This window comes from Pelophylax lessonae (genome assembly GCF_965119305.1).
Source record: "Pelophylax lessonae genome assembly, chromosome: 13".
NCBI lineage: Eukaryota > Metazoa > Chordata > Amphibia > Anura > Ranidae > Pelophylax > Pelophylax lessonae.
In genome coordinates this window covers 48,019,030-48,032,356 of record NC_138780.1, presented here as the reverse complement: position 1 = coordinate 48,032,356, position 13,327 = coordinate 48,019,030, and the positions used below count along the sequence as shown (strand labels likewise).

The 13,327-nt window shown below is 45.4% G+C and overlaps 1 protein-coding gene across 1 annotated transcript; it reads left to right on the top strand.

Moving 5' to 3' along the window:
- Window positions 1-2,397: 2,397 nt before the first annotated feature.
- Window positions 2,398-3,324, top strand: LOC309569178 (olfactory receptor 6N2-like; the record flags this gene model as incomplete). The annotated part of the gene is made up of 1 exon (XM_082274938.1): window positions 2,398-3,324. One exon carries the CDS (start codon window positions 2,398-2,400, stop codon window positions 3,322-3,324), a length of 927 nt encoding a protein of 308 aa, XP_082131064.1.
- Window positions 3,325-13,327: the final 10,003 nt, after the last annotated feature.

Below are 13,327 nucleotides of genomic sequence, written 5' to 3'. Positions count from 1 at the left end.
TCACAGCTATCTTTTGTGAACTACAGTACTCTTTTTCCCTATGAAATGGAAATGAGGAGAATGTTGGTGTTTTAAAGCGTTTTTCGGCCACCAAAAAAAAATTTCAATGAAAATACCCCCGGGACAGTCGGGGCTAGTACATTCCACAATGGATAGCCTCTGATCTGTCCCGGTTTGCACTTACCTGCAAGAAGAAATACTCACTTTTAAAATTTCTTCTCCAGCGCTGGCATCTCAGGTGTGGGCAGCTTGAAGCCAGCATGATCCTCTTCTGCGTCCTCTTCCGTCCTCTTCGGTCCCACAATGCACTGCGCCAACCCCGCCGTCACTTCCGGGGCCGCAGCGTCATCCCTGCACAGCTTCTGGGCATGCCCAGAAGCTGTTTAGCAAGGTATGACGCGCCTGAACCGGAAATGACGTCGGGGACGGTGCAGGCGCATTGATTCCTGGAAGTGATGACGTCCAGCTCCCAGGAATCATTGCAAAGCGGAAGTGACGGCGCAGGCCGCGGCCGCTGAGGAGAGGAAGTGGAAGAAAGGTGAGTATATTTTTCTGCAATTACAAGGTAAGTAAAAAAAAAAAAAAAATCGTAATTATCTATTTCTGTTTCAGGTGACCTATAGCAAGTGGATGGCCCAAAGTCGACTATGTCGATTTTGGGACGGAACTACGCTTTAAGTTGAAGTCAGAAGAGCAGTTTAGAAGATATTTGAGCACGTTTTCATTTTCACTTGGTTTTTGAGCTGTAAGGCTGGTGCTTAAGCTTCTATAGACAGCAATGGAGCTATACTTTTTGGATTACTGCCAGGACCACTGGAAAACTCACTTAGCTTTCAGATGAAGCAAGCCAGTAGTCATATCTAAATGAAGTAATCATTTTATTTATGATACCCCAGGACCCTGACTATCAAAGAAAAGCCACTTTTTGAAATGTAAGAAGGGGAGGGAATCCGCGCTAGGATAAATATATATATATATATATATATATATATATATGTACTGGCTGCAGCCTACCTCCAATACATAATCCAGATGGATATATAATGTGAATAGGGGGAAGACAATAGCTGTTTGTGAGTACTTTCTCATTAAACTTTGCTATATATTTTAAAAGGTACTTCACTATACGAGCCCTTCTTTCCTCCTACATATCCCAAGCATTTATTTTTGCTTACTGGCCACGATATATGGGGATTACAAGGATATCAATAGGATCTGCTGATACATCAAAAGAGGTCCATAGAAGCCAAGGTCTCCAATCACATAAAGCTTACTACCCCTGTGGGGGTTAGTACCTCTGGTGAGTGCGGTCCTGGGAGTGAGGGGAGCACAAGTGATCCATCACAACGACCACACTGGGAAAACCACCAAGAATTTTCCTGCACAGGCACCTTTATGGACTTTAGGAGTCACCTTTATATGTGCTATATATATAATATTCATTTTTTTTTTGGACTCTTCACTAAATTTGTTTTTACTCACACATCCTCATATATATATTTTATCCATCTATTTGAGTTGGTACATTAACTTTTTAGTCACTATTTATATACAATTGATTTTTCGGTCTTTACACTGATTGCATTGATTATTTAGGCACATTTATATATACATTCTGCACTGTATCACTTTTATGTTCTTTTTTCTGGAGTAATTTTGATTATCCACATGGTCACTTTACACTAAATCACTTTATATCTAGACCCATTTTATATATTTTTTGTACTGTTCCACCTTTAAGTGCTCCTTTCAGGATTTATCTTGATTATTCATATCCAAGTGTTTTTGGCAGCGCCATTTACCTCCCCTCTATTCCCACTTTTTGAAATGTATACACATTTAAAACAGAGCAAGTGGGGGCACCTCAAGAAGAATAAACAATGTATACTATTGTTGTATACATAGAAGCGAAAAGAAAATAATGACAGCGAAAAGTACTGTTCAGTTACCCTTAGCATACAAAAGAAGCAAACTCCCCAGCACTCAGAGTAGTCAACTAGCAAACACTGGCTCCTACAATCAAAATGAAAGCAGTGGTCTAATTTGCACACATTTTCTAGGTGCCTCTGCTAGCGTTGCTCCTGCTCTTATATGTGGGAATAATAATATATTACCTTAGCAACTAAATTATGCGATTTCAGCTTTCAGCAGATTAGTGCCAACTGGGCATGAGCAAACTGGTTTCTCCCAGAAGATTTCTGCTTATCATGGGCCTTCAGCTTGCAGTGTCGCAAGGCTAAATTACAGGGTAATATTAACAAAACAGCTACATTTGAAGAAAATATAATTCCTACTTCCTTAGTGTAATCTAAAGAAATATTTTTGTCTTCTTTTCAGGATATCTTTTTAAATTCACCATCAAGCAGACAGGATTTGTAACTTACTCAACTAAGACATATGGAGTTTTCCAATAAGTCTCTTGTTACCCAGTTTATTATTGTAGGCTTTCCTGATCTTGGTGGATACGAGGCCTTGTTATTTTTTCTCCTGAGTATTGCTTACATCTTCACCCTCAGTGGTAATATCACAATAATTACCCTCATCTGTACTAATAACCAGCTTCATGTTCCTCTTTATCTGTTCGTTGCTGAACTTTCCTTCTTGGAAATCTGGTACACTACCGTTACAATACCGAAAATGTTGTCAATTTTGCTGAATGTTAAGATAATCCCTTATGTTGGTTGTTTGTTGCAAATGTATTTTTTTCATGTTCTAGGTGCCACAGAAACGTATCTTTTAACAGCAATGGCCTATGATCGATATATGGCCATATGCAACCCTTTAAGGTACCCTTCCATAATGACTATTATATCTTGTTTCGAGCTGGCAGCTTGCTGTTGGGTTATAGGCTTCCTAGGACCTTTAACACAAATCATCTTGTTGTCTCGTCTTATATTCTGTGGCTCAAACAGAGTTGAACATATCTTCTGTGACTTTAATCCAGTGATGAACTTGGCCTGTTCAGATTTTTCACTCAATGTTAGAGTTAACTTTACCATCAATTCCTTTCTTCTCTTCTTTGCTTTTAGCTGCATTATTCTATCCTATATGAAAATAATATCATCTGTTTTAAAAATAAAGACAGCAGAAGGTAGAAAAAAAGCATTCTCTACATGTGGAGCTCATCTAACAGTGGTCTTTCTTTTCTTTGGTAGTGCATGTTTTATGTATGTTAGACCAATCAAAACTCACATTGTAAACTATGACCGCATACTGGCTGTGGTTTACTCCGTTTTAACACCAATGTGCAATCCAGTCATTTATAGTCTAAGAAATCAAGAAATTAGACGTATACTGAGGAAGAAGTTAACAAAACTAGTTTAAAGCCCAACTGAACTTTCAGTTGAAATCACCTAAATAAATTCTAAATGTGTGCAAAGTCTTGCTTTTGAAAGCAGCCACAGATTTAGTAGAAATGCCTTTCTCGTTGCAGCGTGCTGCAGAAAAGGACCCTTGCTCTTTGTGTGGAAGCGGTGGTGTCCCTGGAGGGGTCTGGCATTTCCCCTGCTGAGCCAGAGCTCTGCAATCAATAAAGCTCATGCATCCAGCTGATTTGCCTCAGTGGAGAGTGGCTGTTTTTTAAAGAAAGCAAAGTGTAACACTTCTCACACCTTTTGGTTTGATGCACGTGGAATATATTTGGTTTATTTTAATTGAAAGCCCAGTATTATGACCTCTCCTAACATCATGGAAGAACTCAATAGATTTGGCCATCTATCAGATTTCAAGATTTATTGCAATAAATCTGAAATCCTTCTTCTCTCGGTCCCGCGACCCATGATATCACAACTCTAGTTCCATTCCCCTTTATATGGAAAATTATGACAATTTACTTCCTTCTCTCAAGAGAGATTCGTGTGCACGGCAGTAAACTTTATTAACCTTGCTAGGAAGAATAAATGTAATCAAAACAATTGTCCTTCCCCGGGTCATCTACTACTTGTATACAGTTCCTACAGAATCACCAATGGTCTTTTTCATCTGTATTCAGAAAACTATCAATGATTATATTTTGGTGAATAGGAAACCATAAATAGACTATTCCATTCTCAGGAGTAACATAGCAATTGGGAGGCTGGGGCTTCCCAGATATAAAGCAAGGGCCCTGATCAGGATTCTCAACTGGCATCACAAAATAAAAGACAAAATATGGGTCAGCTTAGAGAAATTTATGGCCAGAACCAACCTGGCCCATGCCCCATGGTTTCCCTCTGCACATAGAGGTCTTTCTACTGGAACATTATACCTACTGTCCCATCTATGTTCCCTCTTTTTTATCCTTTGTTGGCTATATCTGGTTTGCATCGGGTGATGAAATCATGTTCTTCAGAATTTGGGGGATAGGTGGGAATGTAAATTTTTATAAAGCTGCTCCTCCAGGTTTGCGGTTATCTCTTGCGGCTCTACACCAAGCATTTGGACAGTTCCCTATGGATACTCGAAGATACTGTATACTCGAATCCATAAATTTTTATCCTCCTTGAGACCAACGGGCACCCTTACGGTATTTGAAAGAATGTGTAAAGATAATTGGACACATCCCACCTCTTCATCTTGATTTACAAATTATTGTTTGATCTTCATTCCACTCAGGATCTCTACTTTTTGAAGGAATTGAAAAATGAATCACACTGCAAACTGCCCCTCCCAAATTAAAATTTAAAATTTGCAACGTGACTCACGTCTCTTCCATTAGCATTAGAATTTAGGAACCTTGGTACAAATTCATATCCAGGTGATAGAAAACCCCAACAGAATTGGCCACCATGTTATTCCAAAATCTGCTACACAGCTGCACACAGGCAGGTTTTTTTCATATACATATTGTGGTTCAAGGATTCAGAAATTTTGGAAAGCAATTATACCCTGCATGGAGAAAATATTTATTTAAAAATAAAATTAAAATATCACCACACTCAATTATCCAAGATCCACTGCTTATTTAACCGGTTGCCGACCGCCGCACGACTATATACTGCGGCGGTCAGCCCCGGCCAGGCAGAGTGACGTATCGGTACGTCACTCGCCTGTCACTGACTTGCGAGCCTATAGCGAGCGGGCGCGCGCCCGCCGAGGCGCGCGCCCGCCGCGGCTCGTTCACAGGCAAGTCAGTGCGTGTGACCGGCGGACTCGATGTCCGCCGGCCACACTACGATCGCTCCTGTGAAGGGAGAAAGACAGAGCAGCTTGTGTAAACAAGCTGCCTGTCAGTTCTCCCTGTGTAAAAGTAAAGATCTGACCGTTCTACTATGTAGAACGGTTGATCTTTGCTTTTACACCAATAGCAATGTCCCTACACAGTAGAAAGCACGCCCCTAGGACACACTTAACCCCTCCCTTCCCAATAAAGTTAACCCCTTCCCTGCCAGTGTCATTTTTGCAGTAACAGTGCATATGTATAGCACTGATTACTGCAGTAATGTCACTGGTAACCCCAAAAGTGTCAAAAATGTCAGTCAAGGGTCCGATCTGTCCGCCGCAATGTCGCAGTACCGAAAAAAAAATCGCAGATCGCCGCCATTACGCGTTAAAAAAAAAAACACCAAAAATGACAAAAATCTTTCTCTTTGTTAGTAAACGCGATAACTTTTGCGCAAACCAATCAAAATACGCTTTTTGCGATTTTTTTTACCAAACATAGGTAGCATAAAACAAATTGGCCGAAAAATGTTAAAAAATTTTGATTTTTACTTTTTTTTTTGGGGAATTTCATATAAAAAAATGTGAAAAATATTGTTATTTTTGCAAAATTTACGCTCTTTTTTTGTTTATAGCGCGTGATCAAAAAATCGCACAGGTGATCAAATACCACCAAAAGAAAGCTCTGTTTGTGGGAAAAAAAGGACGTCAAATTCGTTTAGGTACAGCGTCGCACGACCGTGCAATTGTCCGTTAAAGTCACGCAGTAAAAAATCGCAAAAAAACCCCTGGTCCTTTAGCAGCCAAATCCTCCGGGGCTTAAGTGGTTAATGCTGCTAAGTGTTTTATCCCTCGTCTTTGGAAACAGGAAAGGTGCCCTACTCTACTGGAGTGGAAAAGTGCTATGGATAATATAATGGGAGCTCAAGGATGAGTGCTAATATATCAGGATAAATATGACAAGTTTTATAAAATATAGGCTTGTTGGATCTATTTTACCTCACAGATCACTGACTTAATCCTTGCTAGGCATACAGAAGGACTGTGCAAATTCACTCATATTGCTCCTATTTTAACAGTAATATCATTGATGTATTGTACCTGTATGAAATCCCAGCTGGTATTCTTCTTATTTTTCCTCAACTAAGAGTGACGATAGGAAACATGTATTCCACTGCTTCTAAACAAATGTTTGGATACATTTTAAAAATGACACACAAATGTGGACTCATTTAGGTTCGTATTTGTTAAAAAAAAGCCCCCCTCTAGCTTATAAGCTATCCCTCCCTCCCACTAACCTTTATTTAATAGCTGAGTTAAAAAAACCCTAAAGAATATAATACCAAAAACCATCAGTGCTAGAGGTGTCTAAGAGCCTCAAGTTTATTAAAGTCAATCCAAACAGTCGTAAGTTGTACTCCTTTTCTAATCTCAAAGGATAAGTTCATGAAGAACTCTGCAATGAATAGGCTTTGCTGCCCTCTTCAGATAGGGGAGATCCTTAAACCATAAAACTGGAACTGGAACAGAAAAAGAGAGGGCACACCAGACTAGTGCATCACCATAGCAACACTTTATTATAAAATTATACTAATATACTCACAATCCAGTGCAGATAATCAAACGCTGCCTATCCACAAGGGCATTGCTTATGCGTTTCAAACTCTGAAGAAGAGGGCACTGCTCTTGAAACACATAAGCTATGCCCATGTCAATGGGCAGCATTTGATTATTTGCACTGGATTAATTTTGCAAGCCTGAAATTGTATACTATTGTGAGAATATTGGTATCACTTTAATATAAAGTGTTGCTATGTTAATGCACTAAGCTGGTAAGCCCTCTCTTTTTTTGTCTTTGTTCCAGTTTTTTGAAAAATGCTATCTAAACGCCCATTTTTACTTACCTTAATCATTGGAAACATGCTCTGAGCTTTCAGCTCAGAGTCTTCTCCTCTTTTGTTTACTTCCTGCTTTGGGTCCATCTTCATGCATGACGTGGACAGTTCCTATTAGATTGCCACCAGTGGGTTCTAGCAAGAAAGAGAAAAGGACTGATGTTATCACAGAGGGGGATAGTATGGGACCAGTGGTCTTGGGGTGCCATCACAAACCTGGATTAGCAGCCCCCCACACCGGAGCTGATATTGGCAATGGACCTGGAAAGGGGACGTATTGCTGGCTTTACCAGATAAGATGGTAAAAAAAACAGTCAGCACAGGTTAGAGGATGGTGGGAAGGATTGGTGGTAAAAAGTTAGTTTTATCCTGGAGTGGGGGCTTTAATCTTCTTAACACCCTTTTTTTTCACTGCACTTTTTCATTCCTTCTCTGTCCCTAATTCTCCATATTTTCCCTGTTTCTTTTCTCATTCTCTGGCTTATATTTTGGGGTTACTCAAAGTATTACTTTACCTGAAGGTAAATGGTATTATCGACCATGCTACCGTATGTTTAGATGTAAACATCGCATAACAAGATACTGAGATATATTTCTTTATTGCTTTGTATCCAATGTCTTTTGTCAATCTATTCTGTTCAAAACTATTGTTCCTACAGTAACCTTATGTATTTTATGTTTTTTTCTATCAATAAAAAAGTATACAAAACAAAAATAAAAAATTACTGTTCGGTTGTACTTTAAGGATCTTTTTTTTTTTTTTTTTTTTAAGGCCAAGTACATACAGTATACCTTGTTAGCTTTATTTTCTGGGGAACACCATAACTTAGATCTGTTTACTGGAGCTCTGAATCTTTTTATTCTATCTAATAAAATTCCAGGTTCTCCAGGTTGAAAAGTCCAAGTACTTTTTTCTCTTACGTCCTCCGACAGTCGCCGCCTCTCCATATTCGTCACTATGGGGTTTCACTATGGGGTAATTGACCTTTGCTCCATAGGAGTAGCTAGGCAACAGAATATGTCAATATTAAAGCTTTTAACATATCCCACCCCCAGGGGGTGGTCCCCTCAGTCAATACCCTCCTGCTTCCTGTATCCATACCTCAGTTTCATTGTCTAGCTTTCAGGAGTTAGCAGGCTGTTTCTGTGCTGGGGCTTTTTGTCTCAGCCTTTATCTTCTTTTTGATTTTATTTGAGTGTTTTTATCTCTATCTTTACTTAGCTGTTTGTTTCTTCAGCTTTAGTTAGTTCTTCTGATGAAGAGGATCGTGCGGGCTGGGTCTCGGGATGGCCCCCCTGGTCGCAGGTTGTGGGTCAGTGGCTTCCCAGCCTGCCATCGAGCGTTCAGTCAGGTTTTTTTCCTGGCATGTGTGAACGACCCATCCCTGTTCGCTGCAGGGATGCTGCGGTGAGGTGGCTACCTCACTGGACGCCATGCAGTTTCGCACCGCAGTTCTGCTGCGTCCTGGCTGCCACTCTCCCTGTCCTCTGTGCAGCGGCTTGATCGCTTGGGCGGGCTCCCCACGCCATTCAGAAGGTAAGTGTATCTGTGTGGGGACCTGTCTGTTTAGTGGGTGTCAGTCTGGGACTGTGTAACCCTGCTTCTGTACACACTATTGAACTCCCTGTCTGTTTTTGCTGCTTCTGTGGGCTGCAAGGAGGGGGGCCATCCTGCACTGTTTCTGTGTTTCAGACTGTGTGCCTTTTTTTTTTTTGCTGTGTGACAGGCTGTATGCTGCGGGGCATGTTGTGACCATGTTTGTGCATACATGCGGCGGCCGCTGCTGCGGTCCGCCATTATTTTATTATACTGCAGGCGTGTGATGGTGTTTACTGTATGCGGGGAGCGGCGTTTTTGGCGCCAAGCACCGCCATTTTGGCGGCGATCGCTCCTGCCTCATGTTAGCACTGCAGGATCTCTGCCTTTACTTCCTCCCCTGGCGGCCATTTTTTTGTAGCCTTCCATAGGCTTTATAGGAGCGGCTGTTATTGCATCACTTCCTTTTCCCTGGGCACACCGATCGATACAGCAGCAGCAGTGATCTCTCCAGGTTTTACCTTCTCTTATTCCTGTATTCATTGCCTGAAGTTTGTGCTTTTCCCTGTGGGGGTCGGCTTGTGCTGGTGTGTGTGTGCGGTGGGCTGCGCTCGCCGCGCTTTTAAAGGGGCAGTTACCCTTTTTTCTCCTGCAAACTTTTGGGGGCATGGATTCTCAGGAAAGCAAATTTCCTCCCACTTTAATGGGAGGCCAAGGGGCTGCTGCTGTTCCCCCTGAGGGGGGCGATTTGGCTACCATTGTGGCTAACCTGGCTGCTCAGGTACAGATGCTTGTGGCTGCTCAATCCACAAAACGGCCCAGAGTTTCAATCTCCTCTGATTCAGAGGGCGATGGTGATGGGGCTGCTATGGCGGGGGTCCCCTTATCGGGGTCCCGTTCGTCCCTGGACTTTGCAGGGTCGGAAGGGGAGGCAGAGGTTGAAGGGGTTGATGATTCCCCCCTGGCTCGTCTGAAGAGCTTGCAATCATGGATGAATTGGTTGCTTCTATCAAACAAACGCTGCATTTGCAGGATGAACCGTGTCCTCCTGCTGTCCTGGCTTCTTATGGGACGCAGCGGAGACGCAAAACATCGCAGGTTTTCCTTGCACTGAGGATTTTCAGCGCGCTGTTAGTGAACAATGGCGCAATCTAAAAAAGCCTTTTGCTGTGCCAAGTAGATTCAAGCTGCGTTATCCTTTCACGCCCGCCACTGATGAACGCTGGTGTGTGCCACCTCCGGTGGATCACGCGGTGGCGGTTTTGAATAAATCCACTGCGATTCCGGCATAGGATACCCCGGTGTTCCGGGACCCCACGGACAGGAGACTGGAGTCTCTTGCCCGCCATACTTACTCAGTTACCGGTTCCATGCTAAAAGCTATTTTTGCTTCCCTTATGGCAGCCCAGGCTGTCGCGGATTGGACGCAGGTGCTCAGGCGCGTCCTGGTGGCTGATTCTGCCCCGCCGACAACGTTGGCTATGGTGGATCAAATTCATCAGGGTGTCATGTATTTGTGTGATGCGGAATTAGATGTAATTCCTTTGGCTGCATGTGTGCACAGCGTGGCGGTGTTGATACGCCGCTTGATTTGGCTGAAATGTTGGTCTGTGGACCAATCTTCTCGCAAAACTTTAGCTAATCTGCCCTATACGGGATCTCGCCTTTTTGGCGACTCCCTGGATACGCTGATAAAGGGATCTCTGGGGGTAAGAGCACGCTCTTGCCCCAGTCTCACAAGGCTAAGGGTGCTCAAGGTAAGAAGCATGCTTCGTTTAGACCCGCTCAGGGGTCGTTTCGTGCCTTTCGGTCGCACTATAAGGGCAAACCATTCAAAGGTCAAGGCTCCCAAAAGAAGCCGTGGTCAGGTAAGCAGAAGTCTGGCCAGTCCGGGTCCGCTGCCCATAACAATGCGGCCTGAAGGGGCGCCCTCACTCAGTTCTGGGGTGGGGGGACGTTTGCTCGGTTTTTCTCAACCCTGGCTGGCCCGCATTCGGGACAGGTGGGTTCAGGAGATCGTTCGGCCTGCGAACAGGTTTTTTCCCTCAAATCTTCAACTGTCTCCGGAGCGTTTGCGGGATCTGCACCTGGCGGTGCGAGACCTGCGGGCTCAGGGAGTGGTGGTTCCGGTAACTCATCGGGACAGATTTCGGGGGTTTTATTCAAATCTGTTCACTGTGCCCAGGAGGGAGGGCAAGGTACGTCCAATTCTGGACTTAAAAGCTCTAAACCGCTTTGTGCGGGTTCGCAAGTTCCGCATGGAATCCCTGCGCTCGGTGGTGGCTGCTAGTTCCGGGAGAATTCATGGCATCCATCGACTTGAAGGATGCGTACCTTCACATCCCCATTTTCGAGGGTCACCAGAGGTACCTTCGATTCGCCATTGCGGAGGATCATTACCAATTTGTGGCGTTACCCTTCGGTTTCGCTTCGGCTCCGTGGGTGTTCACCAAGGTGCTTGCACCGGTTCTGGCCTTATTGAGAGCCCAGGGTATCTCAATCCTGGGGTATCTGGACGACATTCTGGTTCGGTCTGCAACCAGTCAGGGTCTGGTGAGGGACCTGTCCGTCACGAGGCAGACTCTGCAGGAGTTTGGTTGGACGATAAACGTCCCAAAATCGACGCTGTGCCCATCGGTTCGTCTTCCCTACCTGGGAATGATCCTGGACTCTGTTCAGGCGAAGGTCTTCCTACCGGAAGACAAGCTCAGGACACTTCAGGACGAAGTCAGGTCCCTTCGGGACGTTCCGTGCTCATCCCTCCGGACGGGCATGAGGTGTTTAGGTTTGATGGTCTCGGCCTTCGAGGCGATTCCCTTTGCCCAGTTTCACACGAGGGGTCTCCAGGCGGAGATCCTGTCCAGTTGGGAAGGGTGACCACAATCTCTGAATCTTCAGATCTCGTTGAGTCCTCGCACCAGAAGGAATCTTCTGTGGTGGCTGCAGTCCCCGGCGGTGTCGGGGGGCAAGTCTTTTCGTCCGCTTTCGTGGACGCCGGTCACCACGGATGCCAGCCTGTCGGGCTGGGGTGGTGTTCTGGGCGTTCTGTCCGCCCAGGGTACTTGGTCGGAGGGGGAGTCCTCCCTTCCGATCAACATTCTGGAATTGCGGGCGATAAATCTCTGCCTTCGACGTTGGACGGACAAGCTTCAGGGCCGTCCGGTTCGGGTGCAGACGGACAATGCCACAGCGGTGGCCTACATCAACCACCAAGGGGGCACCAGGAGTGCCCGAGTGGCTCGGGAAGTAGCCGACATTCTGTCTTGGGCCGAGACGCACGTCCCGGCGATAACGGCAGTTCACATTCCGGGGGTGGAGAACTGGCAAGCGGATTATCTGAGTCGCCAGACTCTGGACCAGGGGGAATGGTCGCTCCACCCGGATGTCTTCCAGATGTTGTGCGCGAAGTGGGGTCTCCCAGATGTGGACCTGTTCGTGTCTCGTCTGAACAACAAGGTGGGAAGGTTCATGGCAAGGACGCGCGATCCTCGGGCGGACGCGTCAGACGCGTTAGTGGCTCCGTGGCATCAGTATCGACTAATGTATGCATTCCCACCAATTCAGTTGCTATCCCGATTCCTTCGCAGGTTGTCCTCGGAACCGCTCACGGTGATTCTGGTGGCGCCAGACTGGCCCCGCCGGTCTTGGTACGCAGACCTCGTGAATCTGGCGGTCGACGCTCCATGGCGTCTGCCTCTTCGAGAAGATCTTCTGTCTCAAGGACCGATATTCCATCCCGCTTTACAGTCGCTGGCTTTGACGGCCTGGCTGTTGAAACCGAGGTCCTGAAGGATAGGGGTCTCTACCCGGAGGTCATTCATACTTTGATCAACGCTAGAAAGGCCTCTTCGGGGAAGATTTACTACCGTACTTGGAAGGCCTATTTCGCCTGGTGTGAGTCCAGGGGGTATTCCCCCCGCTCATACTCGGTGTCTAGGGTGTTGTCTTTCCTTCAAACGGGTGTGGACCAGCGTTTGGCGTTGGCCACGATTAAGGGTCAGATTTCTGCGCTGGCCGTTCTTTTTCAACGCCCTGTGGCGTCTAATTCTTTGGTCAGCACCTTTGTTCAAGGGGTGCGACACCTGGTCCCTCCTCGGAGGGAGCCTTTGCCTCCGTGGGACTTGAACCTTGTTCTGTCCGTGTTACAACATGCTCCCTTTGAAAAGATCAGGGAGATCTCATTGCTTCTGTTGTCTAAGAAGGTCGCTTTTTTAGTGGCGATTAGTGATGTCGCGAACCTAAAATTCGCCGTTCGCGAACGGCGAACGCGAACACCTGCAAATGTTCGCGAACCGGCGAACCGGGCGAACCGCCATAGAGTTTATCATAGAGTTTATACATAGAGTGTAAGGGTTACGCCCGCTTCACAGTGACAGACCAAACTCTGACAGACCAAACTCCCCGTTTAACAACAGTCAGTCAGTCCATTTGCACAACCGCAAACTCCCCATTTGCACAAGGTTGGATACCAAGCTAGCCATGTCCCGTTCCTTGTCCTCACTGACATCATTGAAGGTCTCTTCCTCCACCCAGCCACGTACAACACCAAGGGTCCCCGAAAGGTGAGAACAAGCCCCCTGGGACGCCTGCTGTGGCTGGAATTCCACCTCCTCAAAGCCACCTTCCTCCTCTGACTTCTCTTCTTCAGACTCCTCTCTCTGCGTTGCCACAGGTCCAGCAATTGACAACGACAAGGCTGCTTCTGATGGTGATGGGGAGTGGACCACAACTCTTCCTCTTCATGCTCATCTACAGC